Source organism: Coregonus clupeaformis, unplaced genomic scaffold, assembly GCF_020615455.1.
Source record: "Coregonus clupeaformis isolate EN_2021a unplaced genomic scaffold, ASM2061545v1 scaf0585, whole genome shotgun sequence".
Taxonomy (NCBI): domain Eukaryota; kingdom Metazoa; phylum Chordata; class Actinopteri; order Salmoniformes; family Salmonidae; genus Coregonus; species Coregonus clupeaformis.
Genome location: NW_025534040.1, coordinates 26,056 through 52,411, shown reverse-complemented (window position 1 = coordinate 52,411; position 26,356 = coordinate 26,056). Strand labels below are relative to the sequence as shown.

Here is a 26,356-nt window from a genome sequence, read left to right as displayed (position 1 = left end):
ACTGGAGGCCCAGCCCACTCTACAGACACACACACCACACACACCTACACCTTCATGTGAAAACTGCACTCTAGTAAGCACATACACTGTCATACATACTCAAATCAAATTTCGAATCAAATTTTATTTGTCACGTGCCGAATACAACAGACCTTACCATGAAATGCTTACTTACAAGCCCTTAACCAACAATGCAGTTCAAGAAATAGAGTTAAGAAAATATTTACTAAACTAAAGCAAAAAATAAAAAGTAACACAATGAAATTACATAACAATAATAACGAGGCTATATACAGGGGGTACCGGTACCGAGTCAATGTGCGGGGGTACAGGTTAGTCGAGGTAATTTGTACATGTAGGTAGTGGTAAAGTGACTATGCATAGATAATAAACAGCGAGTAGCAGCAGTGTTAAAAACAAAGGGGGGGGTGTCAATGTAAATAGTCCGGGTGGCCATTTTATTAATTGTTCAACAGTCTTATAGCTTGGGGGTAGAAGCTGTTAAGGAGCCTTTTGGACCTAGACTTGGCGCTCTGGTACATGGAAGCATCATTACATATGTTTGAGAGGGTTGTTGTTAAGGGATGTAACGCACACAAGCCCAGGCCCAGACAAAATAAGTGGACTTGTGTTAAAGCACTGTGCTGAACAATTGGCTGGTGTTTTTAGACATTTTCCAATCCTCGCTCAACCAGCAACATGTGCCAGTATTGTGGAAAAACTCAATAATTTTACCCATTCCTAAAGCATCTAATCCCTCTGTGCTGAATGACTACCGCCCTGTTGCCTTGACATCCTTAGTAATGAAATGCTTTGAGAAAATTGTGAAAAGTCATATTCTCAGCACCACCCAGAAGCTCCTCGACCTGTTTCAGTTTGCCTATCAGCCCAGCAGAGGAGTTGATGACATTCTTCCTCTCCTCAACATGGTCTATAGACATCTAGAGGGCGCCAAGTCCCATGTCAGGGTTCTATTTGTTGACTTTTCTTCTGCCTTCAACACAATCCAGCCTTACATTCTGGCACAGAGACTGATTAGGGACTTCTCCTTAGATGGGGGGCTGGTTTTGTGGCTGTTGGACTTCCTGAGCCAGAGGTCAGAGTGGGTCAAAGTAGGTCCCCACGTGTCGGACATACGCACCACCAACACAGGCTCTCCTCAGGGATGTGTTTTGTCCCCACTCCTGTACATCTTGTACACTAATAGTTGTACTAGTTCCCATCCTGACAGACACCTCGTTAAGTTCCCTGATGACACTGCCTTGATCAGCCTGTTGCATGATGATGAGGAACACCATGGCCCGGTCCTAGATTACTTTGTAGAGTGGTGTGACGAATCACACTTGGTCCTCAATACCAACAAGACCAAAGACATGTGCATAGACTTCAGGAAGCGTAGAACACCTACCTCTGCAACATCTATCAGAGGTCAGAACATAGAGATTGTAGAGGAATACAAATATCTGGGTGTCCTCTTGGACAATAAGCTTCAGTGGAGTAAATGTACAGAAAGAGTCAACAGACTGTACTTTCTCAAAAAGCTGGGATCTTTTAATGTTGATTGTACTATACTGACTCTGTTTTACAAATCTTTCATTAAGAGTATTTTAACGTTTTGTATTGTTTGTTGGTTTGGCAATGCCACTGTCAGCCAGAGGAAAATGCTGAGAAGGATTATCACCACAGCAAGCAAGGTACTTGGAGTCAAACAGACAGGCCTGGATGAGATCTTTAAGGTCAGGGCCCTCCGCAAGGCTCACAAAATCATTTTAGACCCAAGCCACCCCCTGTACCCGGACTTTGAACTACTCCCCTCTGGGTGCAGGTATAGGGAGATTAACAGTTATTTTGTGTTTCTTCCATTTGCGAATAATCACACTAACTGTTGTCACCTTCTCACCAAGCTGCTTGGCGATGGTCTTGTAGCCCATCCCAGCCTTGTGTAGGTCTACAATCTTGTCCCTGACATCCTTGGAGAGCTCTTTGGTCTTGGCCATGGTGGAGAGTTTGGAATCTGATTGATTGATTGCTTCTGTGGACAGGTGTCTTTTATACAGGTAACAAGCTGTGATTAGGAGCACTCCCTTTAAGAGTGTGCTCCTAATCTCAGCTCGTTACCTGTATAAAAGACACCTGGGAGCCAAAAAAATCTTTCTGATTGAGAGGGGGTCAAATACTTATTTCCCTCATTAAAATGCAAATCAATTTATAACATTATTGACATGCGTTTTTCTGGATTTTTGTTGTTGTTATTCTGTCTCTCACTGTTCAAATAAATCTACCATAAAAATTATAGACCGATCATTTCTTTGTCAGTGGGTAAACGTACAAAATCAGCAGGGGATCAAATACTTTTTTCCCTCACTGTATAAGTCCTGGATGGCAGGAAGTTTGGCCCTAGTGATGTAGCGCGTTACGGTTGGATGCCGAGCAGTTGCCATACCAGGAGGTGATGCAACCAGTCAGGATGCTCTCGATGGTGTAGCTGTATAACTTTTTGAGGATCTGGGGACCAATGCCAAATATTTTCAGTCTCCTTAGGGGGAAAAGGTGTTGTTGTGCCCTCTTCACGACTGTCTTGGTGTTTTGGACCATGATAGTTTGTTGGTGATGTGGACACCAAGGAACTTGAAACTCTCGATGTGCTCCACTACAGCCCCGTCGATGTTAATGGGGGCCTGTTCCGTGCTCCTTTTCCTGTAGTCCACGATCATCTCCTTTCTCTTACTCACATTGAGGGAGAGGTTGTTGTCCTGGCACCACACTGCCAGGTCTCTGACCTCCTCCCTATAGGCTGTCTCATCGTTGTCGGTGATCAGGCCTACCACTGTTGTGTCATCAGCAAACTTAAAGATGGTGTTGGAGTCGTGCTTGGCCACGCAGTTGTGGGTGAACAGGGAGTACAGGAGGGGACTAAGCACGCACCCCTGAGGGGCCCCGGTGTTGAGGATCAGCGTGGCAGATATGTTGTTGCCTACCCTTACCACCTGGGGGTGGCCCGTCAGGAAGTCCAGGATCCAGTTGCAGAGGGAGGTGTTTAGTCCCAGGGTCCTTAGCTTAGTGATGAGCTTTGTGGGCAATATGGTGTTGAACGCTGAGCTATAGTCAATGAACAGCATTCTCACATAGGTGTTCCTTTTGTGGAGTGCGAACGTAGATTGTGTCATATGTGGATCTGTTGAGGCGGAATGCGAATTGGAGTGCATCTAGGGTTTCTGGGATGATGGTGTTGATGTGAGCCATGACCAGCCTTTCAAAGCACTTCATGGCTACCGGCGTGAGTGCTATGGGGCGGTAGTCATTTAGATAGGTTCCCTTCGCATTCTTGGGCACAGGGACTATGGTGGTCTGCTTGAAACATGCAGGTACAGTGAGGGAAAAAAGTGTTTGATCCCCTGCTGATTTTGTACCTTTGCCCACTGACAAAGACATGATCAGTCTATAATTTTAATGGTAGGTTTATTTGAACAGTGAGAGACAGAATAAAATAAAATAAATCCAGAAAAACGCATGTCAAAAATGTTCTAAATTGATTTGCATTTTAATGAGGGAAATAAGTATTTGACCCCTCTGCAAAACATGACTTAGTACTTGGTGGCAAAACCCTTGTTGGCAATCACAGAGGTCAGACGTTTCTTGTAGTTGGCCACCAGGTTTGCACACATCTCAGGAGGGATTTTGTCCCACTCCTCTTTGCAGATCTTCTCCAAGTCATTAAGGTTTCGAGCCTGACGTTTGGCAACTCGAACCTTCAGCTCCCTCCACAGATTTTCTATGGGATTAAGGTCTGGAGACTGGCTAGGCCACTCCAGGACCTTAATGTGCTTCTTCTTGAGCCACTCCTTTGTTGCCTTGGCCGTGTGGTTTGGGTCATTGTCATGCTGGAATACCCATCCACGACCCATTTTCAATGTCCTGTCCCCTTAGCAGAAAAACACCCCCAAAGCATAATGTTTCCACCTACATGTTTGACGGTGGGGATGGTGTTCTTGGGTTCATAGGCAGCATTCCTCCTCCTCCAAACACGACGAGTTGAGTTGATGTCAAAGAGCTCGATTTTGGTCTCATCTGACCACAACACTTTCACCCAGTTCTCCTCTGAATCATTCAGATGTTCATTGGCAAACTTCAGACGGGCCTGTATATGTGCTTTCTTGAGCAGGGGGACCTTGCGGGCGCTGCAGGATTTCAGTCCTTCACGGCGTAGTGTGTTACCAATTGTTTTCTTGGTGACTATGGTCCCAGCTGCCTTGAGATCATTGACAAGATCCTCCCGTGTAGTTCTGGGCTGATTCCTCAATGTTCTCATGATCGTTGCAACTCCACGAGGTGAGATCTTGCATGGAGCCCCAGGCCGAGGGAGATTGACAGTTATTTTGTGTTTCTTCCATTTGCGAATAATCGCACCAACTGTTGTCACCTTCTCACCAAGCTGCTTGGTGATGGTCTTGTAGCCCATTCCAGCCTTGTGTATGTCTACAATCTTGTCCCTGACATCCTTTGGAGAGCTCTTTGGTCTTGGCCATGGTGGAGAGTTTGGAATCTGATTGATTGATTGCTTCTGTGGACAGGTGTGTTTTATACAGGTAACAAGCTGAGATTAGGAGCACTCCCTTTAAGAGTGTGCTCCTAATCTCAGCTCGTTACCTGTTGTGATGTCACGAGAGGCTGTGTCCTGGAGGGACGTTACATCCCCCTGAGGTGGCTGCAAACCCAGACAGCTATGGCTCCATCTGCTGGTATGGTCGGGAACTCCACCCCTCTATGGCCAATCTTCCCACGCAGCTGAAACAAATGAGGAGCTGATGAGCTGAAGGTTTGGGAAGGGAAGAGACACACTGAGGGAGTGTGTGGGGGGTGAAGAGACACAGTCTCCAACCGGGGCTCTCGGGAGGACAAGAGTGCTGCACGTCCACTTCCATGAGGAATATAAGGATTTGGAGATACTTACCTTTGGGAAATACTCACCTTTGGATATATGCACCTGTGGAAATACGTGAGAGACATTTGGAAGGACTTTTTGCTGGGTTGGCCACTAGCTGCAACGTGGACTACAGTAAGGCTGGGGAAAAGTTATCTGAGCGAGTGAGAATTATGATTTTGGATGTGGAAGAGACATCCCTGAACTGTTAACCCTTAAAGAGCCACAAGAGAACAGAATTTTGTTATATTTTCGTTAATTTCCCAAGACCTATAATAAAATCCTTGTTTTGTTTGAACCTTGTCTCCTTGCACTACTTGAGCAATCCCGCTGAAAGCTGTGTAGCCTCTCGTGACGTCACAGATGGTGGTGAATACGGGCACGCTCAAGCGTTAATAGTGCATGTCAGAGGAGGATACCGAAGGTTTGATCACCCAGTTTTCCAAGTTGGCCGTAGGCTCCCCGCCGACTGAAATGGAGGACATATTGAAAGCCCTTGTTGCTGGCCAGCAAGCCCAGATGCAAGCAAACGTGGCTCTCTTGGAGGAGCAAAAGAAAGCCAACCTTCTGAAGGCAGAGGAATTGCAGTTGCAGAGACAGAGGGTGGTCCAAAATACCCGCCCAATAAAGGCAAGTGACTTTATATCTAAGATGGGAGCTACCGATGACATTGAGGCATACCTGCATGCATTTGAGGCCACGGCCACTAGGGAAGCCTGGCCCAAGCAACAGTGGGTTGGTCTGTTAGCCCCCTTTCTAACCGGGGAATCGCTGAATGCTGTCCGGGACCTGGGCCCTGACCAGGTTACTGACTATGATGCCCTGAAGTCTGAGATCCTCAGCAGATATGGACTCACAAAGTTTGGTATGGCCCAGCGCTTTCACAGCTGGACCTTCCAACCAGACCAACCTCCCTCGGGGGCAGATGCATGAACTTGTCCGAATCGCAAGGAAATGGCTGGATCCGCAGAGGAATACAGCAGCGGCGGTGGTGGAGGCCGTTGTGGTGGATCGTTACCTACGCGCCCTGCCTTATGAGGCAAAACGGTTCATCAGTCAACAGGCCTTGACCACGGCTGATCTGACCGTGGAAGCTGTGGAAAAGTACCAGGCCACAGCGGAGATGCTGAATGCTTCCCGAAAAGACCCCAGGAGTGCGGCCCCACCACAAATGGGAAGAACCCGTCCAAAGGACCCCAAGGTCTCGAACCCAGCCACGTCAGGACTTATCCCGGCTCCAGGGGGAGCCAGAAACCAGGCGGGTCCAAGAAGAGTACACCAGGAGGGGGAAACTCGACAGTGTTACCGGTGTGGGGAGATGGGACATATCTCCTGGCAGTGTGGGAAACCAGCCGATGAACCTATGCCCACTGCGGAGTCCTCCAGCTCAGCACCCACACACCGTTTTGCCTCGCTCTTGGGAGTCGTAGATGGCGGCCCAGATCGACCCCCCACCTGCCCGGTAACTGTGAATCACCATGATGTGGAGGCCTTACTGGATTCTGGTAGCCGGGCCACCCTGGTGCGTAAGGATTTGGTGGGCCCAACGTGTCTGACCCCGGGGAAAGTCCTCCCAGTTTCCTGTGTCCATGGGGACACCAGAGAATACCCCATTACTGAACTTACAATGACCAGCACACGGGGAACCATACACACGACGGCGGGGGTGGTTGATTCCCTCCCCGTCCCTGTCCTAATTGGACGAGACTGCCCAGCCTTTTACCCACTCTGGAGAGAGTCTCAGGAGAGGATAACCCGAGTACCTCGGAAACGGAGAGGCAAGACTCATCCTGGGAAGGCTCCGGTGCAATCCTCCGAGTTACTCACTCCCGCCCGGGCTCTGATAGGGATGGCAGGTGCCCAGACCGACACAGAGACGGAGCTACAGAATCTGGACAAAGAACTGTCTGGTCTGAAGGGGACCGCTGAGAGGTATCGTTTGTTAAAGCAACAGTTAGACATGAAGACAGAAGAGTTAGATATCCTCCAGGCTAAACTCCAACAGAGCTCCTTCCCTAAGCAACAGGAGGAGCTGGAGAGGCTGCGCAGGACCATCGAGGAGTGTGAGGAGACCCTGCGCAGTAGTAAGGAGGTCCAGAAGAAGGCAGAGGAGAAGTACAAGGTGTTGGAGAACAAGATGAAGAATGCGGAGGCAGAGAGAGAGAAGGAACTGAAAGCTGCTCAACAGAAGCTAAACTCTGCTAAAACCAAGGCTGATGCGTTCAGTAAGAAACTCAAGGAGAGACAACAGGAGGCTGAGTCCCTGGTCCTAGAGGTGGAGGAGTTGAAGAGAGAGCAGGCTGGCAAGCACCACGGCAATGCGGACGCCCTCTCCCGGCGTGATGCCTTCTTCGCTGCCTTTACCCCGACGAGGACGTCGGTCCCGAGGAGGGGGATGTGTGATGTCACGAGAGGCTGTGTCCTGGAGGGACGTTACATCCCCCTGAGGTGGCTGCAAACCCAGACAGCTATGGCTCCATCTGCTGGTATGGTCGGGAACTCCACCCCTCTATGGCCAATCTTCCCACGCAGCTGAAACAAATGAGGAGCTGATGAGCTGAAGGTTTGGGAAGGGAAGAGACACACTGAGGGAGTGTGTGGGGGGTGAAGAGACACAGTCTCCAACCGGGGCTCTCGGGAGGACAAGAGTGCTGCACGTCCACTTCCATGAGGAATATAAGGATTTGGAGATACTTACCTTTGGGAAATACTCACCTTTGGATATATGCACCTGTGGAAATACGTGAGAGACATTTGGAAGGACTTTTTGCTGGGTTGGCCACTAGCTGCAACGTGGACTACAGTAAGGCTGGGGAAAAGTTATCTGAGCGAGTGAGAATTATGATTTTGGATGTGGAAGAGACATCCCTGAACTGTTAACCCTTAAAGAGCCACAAGAGAACAGAATTTTGTTATATTTTCGTTAATTTCCCAAGACCTATAATAAAATCCTTGTTTTGTTTGAACCTTGTCTCCTTGCACTACTTGAGCAATCCCGCTGAAAGCTGTGTAGCCTCTCGTGACGTCACACTGTATAAAAGACACCTGGGAGGCAGAAATCTTTCTGATTGAGAGGGGGTCAAATACTTATTTCCCTCATTAAAATGCAAATCAATTTATAACATTTTTGACACGTGTTTTTCTGGATTTGTTTGTTGTTATTCTGTCTCTCACTGTTCAAATAAACCGACCATAAAAATTATAGACGGATCATTTCATATTTTTTTTTTTTTTTTTTTTAGAGGGGAATGGATCAGCTTAATATTGCAGATAGATTGTATCTTCTATCAATGTAATTGTCTGCATCACTTCCAATCCCCCATGTTTTTTTATTTTTTTATATATATATATTTCAACCCCACCATCCTTTCCCTACTTGGAGTAAATTAGTGAACAACAATGCCCAGGCCTCTACTTCCGGTCTATACTTACTATCTACACCTTATGGACAGAGTTAATTTTACAATAATTCTATTATATATATATATATATATATTTTTTTTTTTTTGCTCCTGAACTTCTTCTACTCTCAACCTCTCCGATCATTTTCATGATGTCCATCCGATTTGCTTCTAAATGCCATATCTTTCTAACTGTGCTCTTTCCCAAAAGCTCCCAACATACAACCTATATACTTATTATGGACACAGTATGCTTACATTATTAGCTATCTTTGTTATTATTTGTTGTTATTTGTTATTAGTCCCATCCTTCAACTCTATTCAATACCTCCCATCTATCTCTTAACACCATCCATATAGGATTTCTATTTGCCATATATATTTCAACCGTACTGTGATGTTTTACAAAAGTTCTGAACCTTCCTATTCTCATTGCTTCTACAGATTGTGAATTAAAAATAAACATTTTTGCTAAAAGTATTATTATATTATTGATTGATTGACTATGACTTTTCAGATCACCCAGTAATGCTATCTGCAAGGTTAGTTCCAGGTAAATATTGCAATCCTTTAGCCATTCCTGGACCTGTGTCCAAAAACAAGCTACAAATGGACAGAACCAAAACAAATGATCTAATGATTCTGTCTCTTCACAGCAAAATCTGCAGAGCTGGGAAGATTGTATCCCCCATATAAATAATATTCTATTGGTAGCAAGAATTTTATATAATAATTTAAATTGAAAGATTCTAATTTTTGAATCCGGTGTCGTTTTGCGTGTCAGTTCATAAACACTATGCCATGGGATCGGTACTTCAAAGATCTCTTCCCAACTATTTTGCAATCTATATGGGACGGCTGTCAATCCTTTGGTCCTTAAGTGAAACTGATATACTTTTTTATTTATCACAGTTTTCCTTAACCAATTATGTTCTTTAATGCAAGGCCGACAGACAAGTTCCTTACTTTCTCCCCCTTCAACTTTCCTCTTCCACTTTTGCGGTAAGGCTGCAATTATTTGGTTGTAATTTTGGGTAGAGCAGACATTTCCATATGTTTTTGTTAGCTGCATGTGCGACATAACTCCACCAGTCCTACCGATGATATCATTTACGAAGATTATACCTTTTTTTAAACATTCTGTCAAAAAATAAAGGTTTTTTGTCAATTAGTATATTTGAATTTAACCACAATATTTGTTGCATTATTTGTTCTGTCGTTTCTGGAGGATTAAATTGAAATTGCAACCAACTTTCTATGGCTTGTTTTAGAAATAGTGACATTTGGGAGATTATTACCTTTTCAAATAACAAAGTGAGAGGTTGTAATCTGAATACAGGGAAAAAGGCCTTTTTTGAACAGTGGGTGAGACAATCTTACTAATTTGCTTGAGAACCAGTTCGGATTCAAGTATAACTTTTGGATGACTGAAGATTTTAGTGATAGGTCTAATGCTTTAATATTTAATAATTTCTGTCCTCCGAATTCATATTCATTATATAAATATGCTCTTTTAATTTTGTCTGGCTTGCCGTTCCAAATAAAATTGAATATTTTTTTCTCATATAATTTAAAAAACTGTTTGCTAGGCGTAGGCAAGACCATAAGCAAATAGGTAAACTGGGATAATACTAAAGAGTTAATCAGGGTGATTTTTCCACAAATTGACAGGTATTTTCCTTTCCATGGTAGTAAGATCTTATCTATTTTTGCTAACTTTCTATTAAAATTTATTGAAGTGAGATCATTTATTTCCTTTGGGATATGTATTCCGAGTATATCCACATCACCATCAGACCATTTTATTGGTAAACTACATGGTAATGTAAAAATTGTATTTTTTAGTGATCCAATACGTAATATAGTACATTTGTCATAATTTGGTTTTAATCCAGAGAGGTTAGAAAATGTATCTAGATCCTCTATGAGGCTGTGGAGGGATTCTAGTTGTGGATCTAAAAGAAAACATGAATCATCTGCGTACAATGACACCTTTGTTTTTTAGCCCTGTATTTCTAATCCCCTGATATTATTGTTGGATCTAATTTTAATAGCTAACATCTCGATGGCCATAATAAATAGATATGCCGATAGTGGACAACCTTGTTTCACTCCTCTTGACAGTTTAAAACTTTCTGAGAAATAGCCATTATTTACTATTTTACACCTAGGGTTACTATACATGATTTTGACCCATTTTATAAGAGATTCTCCAAAATTGAAATGCTCCAGGCATTTATATATAAACCCCAGTCGAACTTTATCAAATGCCTTTTCGAAGTCAGCTATGAATAGCAGGCCTGGTTTCCCATATTTTCCATAGTGTTCTATTGTTTCCAATACTTGCCTTATATTATCTCCAATGTATCTTCCATGTAAAAAACCTGTCTGATTAGAATGAATAATATCCGACAATACCTTTTTAATTCTATGCGCTATACATTTTGCTAGGATTTTTGCATCACAACACTGAAGTGTAAGGGGCCTCCAATTTTGTAAATGGACTGGATCTTTATATTTTCCACTTGTATCCTGTTTCAGTAATAATGAGATCAGACCTTCTTCTTGAGTGTCAGATAATCTACCATTTACATAGGAGTGGTTAAAACATGCTCTTAACGGTCCTCTTAGTATATCAAAAAGGTTTGGTATACCTCGACTGGTATGCCATCCAACCCTGGAGTTTTCCCGGACTTAAAGTCTTTAATTGCATCCAGAAGTTCCTCCTCTGTAATTTCACCTTCACATGAGTCTTTCTGTGTGGCTGTTAATTTGACATTATCAATAGAAAAAAAATCTCTACAATTAGCTTCAGTTAGAGGAGATGGAGGCGACTGAAAAGAAAACATATGCTTAAAGTACTTTGTTTCTTCCTTCAAAATATAATTTGGTGAATTATGGGTGACTCCGTCAATTGTAACCAGTTTCATTAAGTTCTTTTTGGTAGCATTCCTATGTTGAAGATTAAAAAATAATTTTGTGCATTTTTCCCCATATTCCATCCAGTTTGCTTTATTTTTATAATATATTACACTTGATCTTTCTTGAATAAGTTTCTCCATTTCTTTTGTTTTTCCTCTAATTTATTCTGAGCCTCTATGTTACAGTTTTTATTGCCATCTATCTGTTCTGTTAGACTTTCTATTTCCTTTCTTAGTATAAACTCGTTTGACCTAAATTGCTTTTGTTTTCGAGATGAGTACTGAATTGCATGGCCTCTAAAGGCACATTTAAAGGTGTCCCATACAATAAGGGGATTCGCTGTACCTATGTTATGTTGGAAAAAGTCAGTTATAAATTCCTTTGTTCTAATTATAAATAAATTATCATCCAATAGGCTTTGATTACATTTCCAATATCCTCGCCCACGTGGAAATTCAGTAAGAGTAATGTATATGCCTATTATATGATGGTCCAACCGCATTCTGTCCCCTATCAACACTTTTTTTTACTTTTGGTGCCAACGAGAATGAGATAAGAAAGAAGTCAAGACGACTAGCTTGATTCAGTCTCCGCCATGTATATCTCACTAGATCAGTATATTTAAGCCTCCATATATCTACTAGTTCTAATGTATCCATGACATTCACAATTTCCTTAAGAGCATGTGGGTGATTGTTTGTGGTGTGATTTCCTTTTCGGTCCATTGAGCTATTTAAAACAGTATTATAATCCCCCACCATAATAATATTTTCTTGAGTTGCTTGCAGGCTTGATAATTTATTATATATATTGTCAAAGAATTGTGGATCATCATTATTTGGTCCGTAAAGGTTAATGAGCCATATCTGTTTATGGTCCAATAACATATTTAAAATAATCCATCTACCTTGCGTATCTATTTGGACAATTTGCACATTCGGATCGAAATTACTATTAATTAATATCATCACCCCTTTTGAATTTCTTTGCCCATGGGAGAAGTATATTCCCCCCATTCTTTTTCCACGCTACTTCATCTCGAATTGTTGAATGAGTTTCCTGTATACAATAGATATTATATTCCTTCTCTTTGAGCCATGTAAATATTGTTCTTCTTTTGTTATTATCAGCTAAGCCATTACAATTATAACTGGCTATACTTATTTCACCATACACCATAATGAGATACAAGTTTCAAGTCTATTTATCATTATACATGTTTGTAAATTTACCAATAGAAAATAGCGTAATGATTGAGTGTCCATATAGCTGTACCGTGATATTTGCATTGCTACGGAGTAACCCTTCAATTGTTCTCCACTAATTCCCCCGCTAAAGCCCCTCCCCATCCCAAGTTGAGCCGTCATCCCAGTGATCAGCATCCCACCCACGTCTCTCCGTATCCCTAAGGCCCCGAGAGGCCAGGACCCATCCATCGAAAACAGCACACAGTGCCACCCACAAAACAGAAGCAGATTAACCGCCAAAAGCATTTCCAATGCTTTCACCTCTATATATATATATATATATATATATCTATATAACTATTTTTTTTAAATTATGCATATCCTATTTTCCATCATTATCAATTAATATGCGTAATAATGTCGGCAGTTCACGCATAGGATTCTAACATATAACCCGGATTGCCATTGTATTACATTTAATTAATTGACAAGCAATTATTATCCTAGCAAATAATTTCCGTGGTCTATCCCATACCCTCCCCCCCAACATCCCCACCCCCCCACAACAGATGCCAGACAAGCACACACGCACATACTCACATACTCCAACACACTCAACCCCCCTCCTCCACAATCCACCATAAAATCAGATACTCAACGGCTGTTATATCCCAGAGCCCAACTCGAGAAATAACTTGATCTACGAGTGCACATACAGTTAAAGCTGATTGAGAAAGCATGCAGATTGAGCAGAAATTGATAACAATGCGAGATTTGATTAATCTACTTAATCTATGTCAAGTCCTAGGTGATGGAGATCAGATCCACCCTCTTCACCTGAGACACAAACACTCTGATCCCCTGTTGTAACCATTTTCCCAAGCATCTCCATGCTGTCAGACCTTTGATTATTTTGTGCCACCTGGGCCACAATGATAAGACGGATCATTTCTTTGTCAGTGGGCAAACGTACAAAATCAGCAGGGGATCAAATACTTTTTTCCCTCACTGTATTACAGAGTCGGTCAGGGAGAGGTTGAAAATGTCAGTGAAGACAACTTGCCAGTTGGTCCTCGCATGCTCTGAGTACACGCCCTGGTAATCTGTCTGGCCCCGCGGCCTTGTGAATGGTGACCTGTTTAAAGGTCTTGTTCACATCAGCTACGGAGAGTGTGATCACACAGTCGTCTGGAACAGCTGGTGCTCTCATGCATGCTTCAGTGTTGCTTGCCTCCATTACTCACCATGAATCAAAAGCACATGCTACCAGGCACACAGAGCTTCCTTAGTACTGCATTCTGCTACTACTTACATTTCAATTAAAAATAATTTCCTCTCTGCTACTTGAGGCGTTCTCACAGTGAAATGTGGTTTATACATGAATGGAAATAGAGAACATAGTTAGGATTACATTGGTCAATAGTTAGAAGCACAACTGTACATACCACTCTGCTCTGATTAGGAATATAAAATATTTTGCCACCTCACCAGTATGGAATTCATTGCATCCCCCGAAGAAAATAGATGAACGAGGGAGTATGAATGAGGGAATGAAGGAAGGAGGGAGATGGCAGGTAGAAGAATGTGTTAGTAAGCAGCTCTGAGTGGGATGGGTCTTGTCAGCCCACCCCTGGCACACTGTGGGTGGAGAAATGGGGAGGGTGTGTGTGTGTGCACCAAGATTGTGCAAGTGTGTGTGATTGCAAGTGTGTTTGCCTTTCCAGCTGTGGTTGTAGTGGGGGCGTTTCACCGGGACCTTGGCCAGCTGAGAATAGATGCCCACAGTACAGACCTACTGGTGAGGAATCCAAAACACCCCCTCCATCTGCCACTCCTCTCATTCACTGAATACCAGGCGAGTAGCAGATACAGCCTGCCTCTCTGAGGTCAGGACAACAGGGCAATGACATGGTATTTTAGAACTCTCTAATGGAAGAGTTTATCATCTGAGGTGAAGTGTGTGTGTGTGTACGTGTGTGTGTGTGTGTATTTAGGTTTGTTTATTATGAAATAATATGATTGGGTGTGTGTAGTATCATGTCATGTGGTATTCTGTTCGTATCATGACGTAGGCAGCAGACGGCTTCAATCAACATTTGCATTCCCTTACTCAGCTTACACAACATGCAAGCATAAGTCCAAAATACAACCACTGTACTCTCTCAACCAAAACTCTATTCATCCTTTCTTTTTGTTCTGCTTGTATTTACGTTTTGTGAAAGGCAGTTTGGCACAGATAGAGACATTCCTGTTGAAGTGAAGGAGTGGGCTAAACTACATGGAGGATGATTGTACTGCTGCTACAAATAGTGTATACGGTGGGAGAGAGAGAGATCTGATTGGGTACATACAGTGAGGGAAAAAAGTATTTGATCCCCTGCTGATTTTGTACGTTTGCCCACTGACAAAGACATGATCAGTCTATCATTTTAATGGTAGGTTTATTTGAACAGTGAGAGACAGAATAACAACAAAACAATCCAGAAAAACACATGTCAAAAATGTTATAAACTGATTTGCATTTTAATGAGGGAAATAAGTATTTGACCCCTCTGCAAAACATGACTTAGTACTTGGTGGCAAAACCCTTGTTGGCAATCACAGAGGTCAGACGTTTCTTGTAGTTGGCCACCAGGTTTGCACACATCTCAGGAGGGATTTTGTCCCACTCCTCTTTGCAGATCTTCTCCAAGTCATTAAGGTTTTGAGGCTGACGTTTGGCAACTCGAACCTTCAGCTCCCTCCACAGATTTTCTATGGGATTCAGGTCTGGAGACTGGCTAGGCCACGCCAGGACCTTAATGTGCTTCTTCTTGAGCCACTCCTTTGTTGCCTTGGCTGTGTGTTTTGGGTCATTGTCATGCTGGAAAACCCATCCACGACCCATTTTCAATGCCCTAGTTGAGGGAAGGAGGTTCTCACCCAAGATTTGACGGTACATGGCCCCGTCCATCGTCCCTTTGATGCGGTGAAGTTGTCCTGTCCCCTTAGCAGAAAAACACCACCAAAGCATAATGTTTCCACCTCCATGTTTGACGGTGGGGATGGTGTTCTTGGGGTCATAGGCAGCATTCCTCCTCCTCCAAACACGGCGAGTTGAGTTGATGCCTAAGATCTCAATTTTGGTCTCATCTGACCACAACACTTTCACCCAGTTCTTCTCTGAATCATTCAGATGTTCATTGGCAAACTTCAGACAGGCCTGTATATGTGCTTTCTTGAGCAGGGGGACCTTGCGGGCGCTGCAGGATTTCAGTCCTCACGACGTAGTGTGTTACCAATTGTTTTCTTGGTGACTATGGTCCCAGCTACCTTGAGATCATTGACAAGATCCTCCCGTGTAGTTCTGGGCTGATTCCTCACCGTTCTCATGATCATTGCAACTCCACGAGGTGAGATCTTGAATGGAGCCCCAGGCCGAGGGTGATTGACAGTTATTTTGTGTTTCTTCTATTTGCGAATAATCACACCAACTGTTGTCACCTTCTCACCAAGCTGCTTGGCGATGGTCTTATAGCCCATTCCAGCCTTGTGTAGGTCTACAATATTGTTCCTGACATCCTTGGAAAGCTCTTTGGTCTTGGCCATGGTGGAGAGTTTGGAATCTGATTGATTGATTGCTTCTGTGGACAGGTGTCTTTTATACAGGTAACAAACTGAGATTAGGAGCACTCCCTTTAAGAGTGTGCTCCTAATCTCAGTTTGTTACCTGTATAAAAGACACCTGGGAGCCAGAAATCTTTCTGATTGAGAGGGGGTCAAATACGTATTTCCCTCATCAAAATGCAAATCAATTTATAAAATTTTTGACATGCGTTTTTCTGGATTTTTTTGTTGTTATTCTGTCTCTCACTGTTCAAATAAACCTACCATTAAAATTATAGACTAATAATTTCTTTGTCAGTGGGCAAACGTACAAAATCAGGAGGGGATCAAATACTTTTTTCCCTCACTGTAACTCCCTTCAGTTTACCATCTCTTTTCTCAAAGTCTTTTGACAAGTCTCTATGTCATTGTTGACTGCAGTTCCAGTCCATTCCTGATCAGCTCCAACTACTGCTCTCCCTCCTGACTGCTCTACATGTTCAGTCTCAATGACAGGTTAACACCGCAATCAGATGATTGATTCTGATTCAGTTTGTCAGGTCAGCATTCTTCAGAGAGTACGTTTTCTAACGGATGCATATATTTACCCCAGTGACAGCTGCAGTGGCTGAGAGAGACCGGTTAGGGAAGTGTGTGTTACTGACTGCATACAGAAGTAGGATGACTTCCAATGAGATTAAGGGAAATACTGTTCACTAACAGGTCCTGACCTAAGCGTTGTTTTTCACTAGTTTACTCCAATTAGCGGAGGGGTGGTGGGGTTGGAAAGTAATAAAGGAAAATATATTTAAAAAATAATATGAATATGTATTTATATGTGTGTGTGTATGTATGTATATATGTATGTATATACAGTGGGGAGAACAAGTATTTGATACACTGCCAATTTTGCAGGTTTTCCTACTTACAAAGCATGTAGAGGTCTGTAATTTTTATCATAGGTACACTTCAACTGTGAGAGACGGAATAAATAAAAAAATCCAGAAAATCACATTGTATGATTTTTAAGTAATTAATTTGCATTTTATTGCATGACATAAGTATTTGATCACCTACCAACCAGTAACAATTCCGGCTCTCACTGACCTGTTAGTTTTTCTTTAAGAAGCCCTCCTGTCCTCCACTCATTACCTGTATTAACTGCACCTGTTTAAACTCATTACCTGTATAAAAGACACCTGTCCACACACTCAATCAAACAGACTCAAACCTCTCCACAATGGCCAAGACCAGAGAGCTGTGTAAGGACATCAGGGATACAATTGTAGACCTGCACAAGGCTGGGATGGGCTACAGGACAATAGGCAAGCAGCTTGGTGAGAAGGCAACAACTGTTGGTGCAATTATTAGAAAATGGAAGAAGTTCAAGATGACGGTCAATCACCCTCGGTCTGGGGCTCCATGCAAGATCTCACCTCGTGGGGCATCAATGATCATGAGGAAGGTGAGGGATCAGCCCAGAACTACACGGCAGGACCTGGTCAATGACCTGAAGAGAGCTGGGACCACAGTCTCAAAGAAAACCATTAGTAACACACTACACCGTCATGGATTAAAATCCTGCAGCGCACGCAAGCAAGGTCCCCCTGCTCAAGCCAGCGCATGTCCAGGCCCGTCTGAAGTTTGCCAATGACCATCTGGATGATCCATAGGAGGAATGGGAGAAGGTCATGTGGTCTGATGAGACAAAAATAGAGCTTTTTGGTCTAAACTCCACTCGCCGTGTTTGGAGGAAGAAAAGGATGAGTACAACCCCAAGAACACCATCCCAACCGTGAAGCATGGAGGTGGAAACATCATTCTTTGGGAATGCTTTTCTGCAAAGGGGACAGGACAACTGCACCGTATTGAGGGGAGGATGGATGGGGCCATGTATCGCGAGATCTTGGCCAACAACCTCCTTCCCTCAGTAAGAGCATTGAAGATGGGTCGTGGCTGGGTCTTCCAGCATGACAACGACCGAAACACACAGCCAGGGCAACTAAGGAGTGGCTCCGTAAGAAGCATCTCAAGGTCCTGGAGTGGCCTAGCCAGTCTCCAGACCTGAACCCAATAGAAAATCTTTGGAGGGAGCTGAAAGTCCGTATTGCCCAGCGACAGCCCCGAAACCTGAAGGATCTGGAGAAGGTCTGTATGGAGGAGTGGGCCAAAATCCCTGCTGCAGTGTGTGCAAACCTGGTCAAGACCTACAGGAAACGTATGATCTCTGTAATTGCAAACAAAGGTTTCTGTACCAAATATTAAGTTCTGGTTTTCTGATGTATCAAATACATATGTCATGCAATAAAATGCAAATTAATTACTTAAAAATCATACAATGTGATTTTCTGGATTTTGGTTTTAGATTCCGTCTCTCACAGTTGAAGTGCACCTATGATAAAAATTACAGACCTCTACATGCTTTGTAAGTAGGAAAACCTGCAAAATCGGCAGTGTATCAAATACTTGTTCTCCCCACTGTATGTATATGTGTATATATATATATATTTGCGAGAAAAAAAAACATATGGGGGATTGGAAGTGATGCAGACAATTACATTGATGGAAGTTTCAATCTATCTGCAATATTAAAGCTGATCGACCCCTGAAAATTATAATAATGATATTAATAATAACATTAAAATATTAAATAAAAATAAGGTCCTGACCTATGGCGCAACTGGACTCAACCTCCATGATATCATTGAAGTTACATCTCCACATCGATTGTGTCCCATTCTTCCATTCTTCCCATCTCCCTCAGTGTTTTTCCACATTGGCAGGAATGGATGAGATGGTTATTCACTTAGCATCATCCATGTTTATTGATAGGGTTTCTGTTTTATTGGAATGTGATTCATTGGTCCTCTAAGGGGACAGATGTTTCAACACCACGTGACTCAGAAGCCTGATGGTTATGGATGTGGCTGATGTTAATGAGTGTGGCGAGTGACATTGCCTTTCCAAAACAACATGCCAGCAGAGCGGAACAGAGTCGACCCGACCCAAATGGCCCAACATTTCATTAGAGATGTTTTTTTGGGAGCTGGGCTATAAAAGTCAATGTTGTGCTGACTGACGAATGGCAGAGCCCTCCTCCATGCAGAGCTCCAGCCTCCTGCTGTAGTATGGAGGACAAGGCCCACGTGGCAGGCTGCAGCCACAGCGCTGGTGCCCAGCCAGCTAGGTGCAGAGGCATCGTAAAACACAAGCATGGGGTTTAGCATGGCCTGGCAGGCAGACTGTTGCAATACTATAGCTTCTACACTCTGTTAGCTCATTATTACAGCCTTAGTAGGATTGATATGATACTAGAATAATGTTAATGTTATAATTTTTGACATATCCTATTACTAAATGGATAAAAAATATGCTAAGGCACACCTCCATGATTAACAGTGCCTTTGTGAATGAGGGATGTAGCTCAGTTGGTAGAGCATGGCGTTTGCAACGCCAGGGTTGTGGGTTCGATTCCCACGGGGGGCCAGTATGAAAAAAATATATATATAATAATAATGTATGCACTCACTAACTGTAAGTCGCTCTGGATAAGAGCGTCTGCTAAATGACTAAAATGTAATGTAAAATGTGAATGTAAAGTCTGCTCTGCTTTATACCGCCTGTATTAATGTAATTCATAGGAAATGTGGGTGTGAATGTCTAACTATAGTTCTGTGGTGTTAGATGAGATTCCTGCTCTATCTTAATATAGGAAATGAAGATTGAGAACCCATTTCCTAGCAGAGCTATGAAGTTCTGGGCTGCTGAATTAAATATGCTAATGCTAACGACTTTTCCATTTGGGGCTCTGATTGGCATGACAGCGATGACAAGAAGTGATTTGACCCAGGTCACAGAGGAATAAGACAAATCTTTAGCTAGAATCCCTGTCATTTGGACTGTACAGTACTCAAGCCCATCAATCAACTACCTCTGGACTGCTCCTGCACTTATAATGTATATTGAACTATACAAACATGCATTATGTCACACCAACTAAAACAGTATAGTGAAGGGTTAGGTCTAGCCTATACTATTTCATTGGGTAAAAGTAAAGTTAAATGTTCATATTTGCATAGGACTTGCCTGGTATTTGTTGGTTGATGACTTTTGTTTACAAGAAGAGCCCATTCTGTGCATAGAGAACCCTCAGGGCTCATTAGCATTTTGTTGTTTACTTTTCCTGACTTTTGCTTTGTGTTTTACTCATTAAGGGAAATTAGCTCTCTTTTATGTTCTCATTCCATCAATATGAAAATAGAGTGAATATGTAAGTGGGAGGAGGAAGGAGGTTCATCTGGGGGTAGGCATCCTTTATGAACTTGACTGACATGATGTTGTCTACTCAATGTTGTCGGCTCTTTTTGGATTCAGTTGTAGTCTACCGTCACTTCTCAATCTCCATTCCCAAGCTGATTAAAAAACAAACTAAGTCACTGTGTTCTGGTCTCTCACCAAGGAGAACAATAACAAAATGTTATTCATTCATGAGTGACTGTCGGAAGTCCTGAATTGCTTTCACTACTTTTCAAAAGAAAAACCCATTCCTCCTTTTAATTGTTTTTGTTTGATTTGCTCCTCAGGAGGGAGTTACAGCAGTAACTGATGAATGTATTTTCCCCACGCAATCTAAAAGCCCTAAAGCTCTCTGATTATTATCAACATCAGTCAATGATTTTCTTGTAGTTTCTTATCCTCTGTGATTACAATGCCTTTCTCTTACTTGTGTGGCATCATTCGGGTTATGCTGGGACCACGCTTATCTACCGCCTTCTCTGATAATATGAGTGCTTGGTGGTACAGATGGACCAGACCAGTGAATCACCTGTGTACTGTAGTCCTGGTTGAGACTTTCTCCTCTGTCAAGTGCAATCAGGCAGGGCTGAGATGAGGAGCTTGGCTCTGGCTCTCCAACCTCCGCTAGCCTCTCCACAGGCCCTCCCCAGACCAGGCCTGATCTAATGGGAGCAGAAGGGGACAACACCAACACCACCACTGGGTCCAGTGAAAAAACTGTCTAGGTCGGCCGCCAAAATAACAACATGGAAGGAGAGCCATTTGACTGGCAGCATGTTATGTATCATTTATAGAGATGAAGGTGATATGGTCCATTGTTTGATGAAGAGGTGCCAGAGCTATAATCTAGAACAGACAGATACAGAACCCTAGGAAGTGTAGCAGGGGTTATCTGTGAGTCTAACAGGACTTGCTGAACACACAGAGAATGCTTCACTTTCTCTGCTTCAAGAAAGACTGTTACAGTTGTATCCTACTGTTTCATCTGTTGTTGGCGGTCATGTTTTGTTTGATACCGCCATAGGGAAGGGCAAAGGAGATCACATCATGATGTAAACACAGCAAGAAGCTTACCGTGGTAATCCACCTCCACTGTATTTAAATGACATGCTGAAGGTCGACTCAGCCTACACAGGGCTGGGAGAGTGAGGTCATTGGCTGAATGGCTGGCTGTGTAACTATTTGCGTTGTCAGAGAGCTCTGTTAATGCATGTTCCCCTGAGGGCGTCCATGTCCTCTATCTATCTACAGGGGAAGTATTGGTAAACAGGTCTCACTGTTGACTGGTTGTGTACTAAGAGCCTTTTCCAATAAATGGGAGGGATCAATACCATGCATTGTGTTGACCAGTATTCATATCTGCCTCCCAGGGTTCAACTGCTCCTGTTTTCTGGTTCACTGATGATTCATTATGGACCTAAATGTTGAAGTGGGCTGTGTTCAGTAGGTAAAATGCAAGAAAAAGCTCTGAAACAGACAGAAATGCTCTCTTTCGTTTTCTGTTACGAACATTAAAACGTATTGCTATGGTGTGACCTAATGAGCAAGACACTGATGTTACTTTTCTGACTTGTTACAATTCGGTCCCAATGTTATTGTGGACAATGAGTGTGCTAGCATGAGAAATAGCATTCAGAAATGACATGAATTCCGGAATGTCAGTGGTAGTGGTCTATTTTCAGTGTCTATGTGGTGTGTATGGGCCATTATAACTAAGGTACATATTACACTGCTCAAAAAAATAAAGGGAACACTAAAATAACACAGCCTAGATCTGAATGAATGAAATAATAATACTTTTTTCTTTACATAGTTGAATGTGCTGACAACAAAATCACACAAAAATTATCAATGGAAATCAAATTTATCAACCCATGGAGGTCTGGATTTGGAGTCACACTCAAAATTAAAGTGGAAAACCACACTACAGGCTGATCCAACTTTGATGTAATGTCCTTAAAACAAGTCAAAATGAGGCTCAGTAGTGTGTGTGGCCTCCACGTGCCTGTATGACCTCCCTACAACGCCTGGGCATGCTCCTGATGAGGTGGCGGATGGTCTCCTGAGGGATCTCCTCCCAGACCTGGACTAAAGCATCCGCCAACTCCTGGACAGTCTGTGGTGCAACGTGGCGTTGGTGGATGGAGCGAGACATGATGTCCCAGATGTGCTCAATTGGATTCAGGTCTGGGGAACGGGCGGGCCAGTCCATAGCATCAATGCCTTCCTCTTGCAGGAACTGCTGACACACTCCAGCCACATGAGGTCTAGCATTGTCTTGCATTAGGAGGAACCCAGGGCCAACCGCACCAGCATATGGTCTCACAAGGGGTCTGAGGATCTCATCTCGGTACCTAATGGCAGTCAGGTTACCTCTGGCGAGCACATGGAGGGCTGTGCGGCCCCCCAAGAAATGCCACCCCACACCATGACTGACCCACCGCCAAACCGGTCATGCTGGAGGATGTTGCAGGCAGCAGAACGTTCTCCACGGCGTCTCCAGACTCTGTCACGTCTGTCACGTGCTCAGTGTGAACCTGCTTTCATCTGTGAAGAGCACAGGGCGCCAGTGGCGAATTTGCCAATCTTGGTGTTCTCTGGCAAATGCCAAACGTCCTGCACGGTGTTGGGCTGTAAGCACAACCCCCACCTGTGGACGTCGGGCCCTCATACCACCGTCATGGAGTCTGTTTCTGACTGTTTGAGCAGACACATGCACATTTGTGGCCTGCTGGAGGTCATTTTGCAGGGCTCTGGCAGTGCTCCTCCTGCTCCTCCTTGCACAAAGGCGGAGGTAGCAGTCCTGCTGCTGGGTTCTTGCCCTCCTACGGCCTCCTCCACGTCTCCTGATGTACTGGCCTGTCTCCTGGTAGCGCCTCCATGCTCTGGACACTACGCTGACAGACACAGCAAACCTTCTTGCCACAGTTCGCATTGATGTGCCATCCTGGATGAGCTGCACTACCTGAGCCGCTTGTGTGGGTTGTAGACTCCGTCTCATGCTACCACTAGAGTGAAAGCACCGCCAGCATTCAAAAGTGACCAAAACATCAGCCAGGAAGCATAGGAACTGAGAAGTGGTCTGTGGTCACCACCTGCAGAACCAGTCCTTTATTGGGGGTGTCTTGCTAATTGCCTATAATTTCCACCTGTTGTCTATTCCATTTGCACAACAGCATGTGACATGTATTGTCAATCAGTGTTGCTTCCTAAGTGGACAGTTTGATTTCACAGAAGTGGGATTGACTTGGAGTTACATTGTGTTGTTTAAGTGTTCCCTTTATTTTTTTGAGCAGTGCATTAGAGCTGACTGGAGGTCAGTGTTATTCTGTTGTCACAAGAAAGGTGGTGGCGTGGTTCCGTTCCTCCTGTTGCCACGGGTACTAGCAGCGGGTGTGTGATTGTGAGAGTGTAAAGAGTGGCAGCGTTTCCACATGCTTCTAGACTAATGAGAGACAGGCAGCCTGAGGAGGACAACACTGTCTCTCTCTCTCTCTCTGTTGGTCTGTCTGTCTCTCTGTCTGTCTGCTCGCCACAGTACCGAGGTGATGAAGCTTAATATCCCACATATTTCTCCGCTGCTGCCTGCTTTGTTGTGCTGGAGGCAGAGATTATCGGATTAACGCACAATAAGGAGAAATATATTTCATTTGCCAATTGCTAAAGAATAGCCATTTCCTGGCCACAGCCAGAGACAAAGAGAGAGAGACTCCCATTTAGAGTCCAGCTGGGGTTTGGGTTAATTTGGCTCTGAACGATGCAGATGGTTGTCAAAGGAAGTCTTTAGAGATTGGGGCTCAACAGTGCTGGGGGTCAACAGCCCATTAGTGGTGACGGCCGGTCTCCAGCAACAGTCAGCCAGTCCCCCCCACAAAATAGAGAAAGAGCGTGGTTGGGAGGATGAGGTCTCTTCTAGCCCCAATCTCTACAGCAACGTCCACGTGTCATCATCCGGCCTCGTGTCCTCCACTGGCTGATCACAGGGAAAGATTAGCAAGCAAAACCACATCTGGCCTTCGCACTGCTCTCAGCCATGGGCTACTCCTCTGCTCCTCTCCTCCTCTACTCTCCTCCACTCTGCTCCCTGGTCCCAGCTCAGCCTCCTCCTTCCTTCTCACAGGAGCTGAACTCTGGGTGCACTCTCCTCTAATCCTGAGCCAGTCTTATCTCAGCTCAGGAACAATAGACACAGAGAGATTGGCAGGCAGCCACTGCAGCTACTCAGAATGGAGAATTTCACAAAATTGCTCCAGCAACTGTAGAGCCCACAAAGTGTGGTGGCAGGAAGGCTGCCTCAGAGCTCAGACTGGCTGTCACTGATTCTATAAGTCCTGGTTTCTCCATCCTTGTAAACCCAGCTCAGTGCTTCTTAGCATTTCACTGACATCAAAATGTAATCCCTTTTGACGTGGAGGAGGCAAGCAAATCAACAGCAATGAACCCAATGAAAAACATAAGTCAGGGTTCCACAGTACCTGCTACTGTTTTGTCCATATTGTGATGTACAGTACAGTCTATCTGGCGGTTGTATGGCTGTGGGTGTGTATGTCAGGTAGCCAGAAGACAATTTTTTTTCTTGAGCGGATGGTCGGGGGGCCGGAACATAATTACAAATAATTTGTAGACTACAAATTGACCGCAATAATCCCAAACAGATATAATATTTGACTAAAACATAATAATTTCAAACCGCTTACATTTGTATACGATCATATGTGTCTCTCTATTATGCGAGGGAATACTTGGAAACAGATTTCCAAAGTTAAAATCACTTGGAGCTGAATTCCTGGTGTTTTTACAATGTCCAACAATGTCCAACAACGTTTTGCTCAGAAAACATGGGGGGCTAAATAAAACCACGGCCCGTGGGAAGCCATTTGAGGAACCCTGATGTAGGTAGACTAAACAGGGCACCTGTTTGGATGGGATCCTGTCCAAGCCCAGGATCCCATCCATCTCATGTTAATGAGCCTTCACCACAGTCCTAACGAGCTGTAATCGCCGCTGTGCCCCGCGTAGGAATCAATGCTGCTGTCCATGCTGTGGCCAGAGACTGGATGGTCATTTGCATAAAGGGGATAGGGACAGACTGTTAAACAGGCCAGGGAAGCATCAGTGGATCAGTGCTTTTCTGTTGTGTTGTCTTCCCCACCATGAAACACTACTTCTGACATTCAATACATCATCCCATGCTTAACCCCAGAGCTAATTACTGATTGGTGCCGTTGCTTGGTAATAAGCCTAACAATCCTTTCATAATAATTGGACTCTTCATTTTGGCTTATCTGTATTGTATTGGGGATTTGACCTGACAGTGGTGCTGGATGGATTGTGATGTTAGGATTTTAGATGAAAAGCTGTGTAGTAGAGTACAGCAGTGTGTTACATTGGACAGTGAGTGCTGTGTGAACCCTGCTGGGTTTTATTTGTCCTCTGATGTATTTCGTGAATCAACAGTTTGAGGGTAAACAACAGTAAATAAATACAATATGTTTTCTCTTCCTGTGGAGGAAAAAAAAAGGTTATTTAGGGATTAAGAGTTGCTGTTTTCATGCCTTTGTAGGATGATATAGTATGCATTGTACTTTAGGATATGAAAGGATATTTTACCTCAATAAACACTCAATTGCATGCGCTGGGAGAGATGTTTGTCTTTGGGCAAACTTAGTAGAAGAGACGATAGCTTGATATTGCTTTAAAAGTCATTCCGCATTTGTTTTCATCAGTGGTGTGTTGAGCCTTTAGGTGACGGCTGCTCATGGACTGGTGGAACATGGTGAATCCTTCACTGTTTTTACTGTTATTCTCTCTCTCTTTCTCACTCTCCCTTTCTCTTTCTCTCCAACTCCCCCCCTCCTCTCTCTCCTCTCTCCCCTCTCTCCTCTGTAATTTTCTCCTCTGTTGTTGTCTTCTCTGTGTACATCTCCAGGCCAGCTTTCCCATCTCTGCCAGTGGCTCTCTGAGGTAGTGAATCCATATACATGTCAGTGCGTTCAGGGAGAAGACATCTCCTCCTCAGCATCTCTTACCTTCCCTCTGGTCAC

The 26,356-nt window shown here is 43.8% G+C and overlaps 1 protein-coding gene across 1 annotated transcript in view; it reads left to right on the top strand.

The window, feature by feature from the left end:
* Positions 1-803: 803 nt before the first annotated feature.
* Positions 804-26,356, top strand: part of LOC123485150 — a 45,553-nt gene continuing 20,000 nt past the window's right edge. The window contains exon 1 of the mRNA XM_045216042.1: positions 804-1,428. Coding sequence (XP_045071977.1) covers positions 804-1,428 — 625 coding nt within the window. The remainder of the gene's footprint in view (positions 1,429-26,356) is intronic.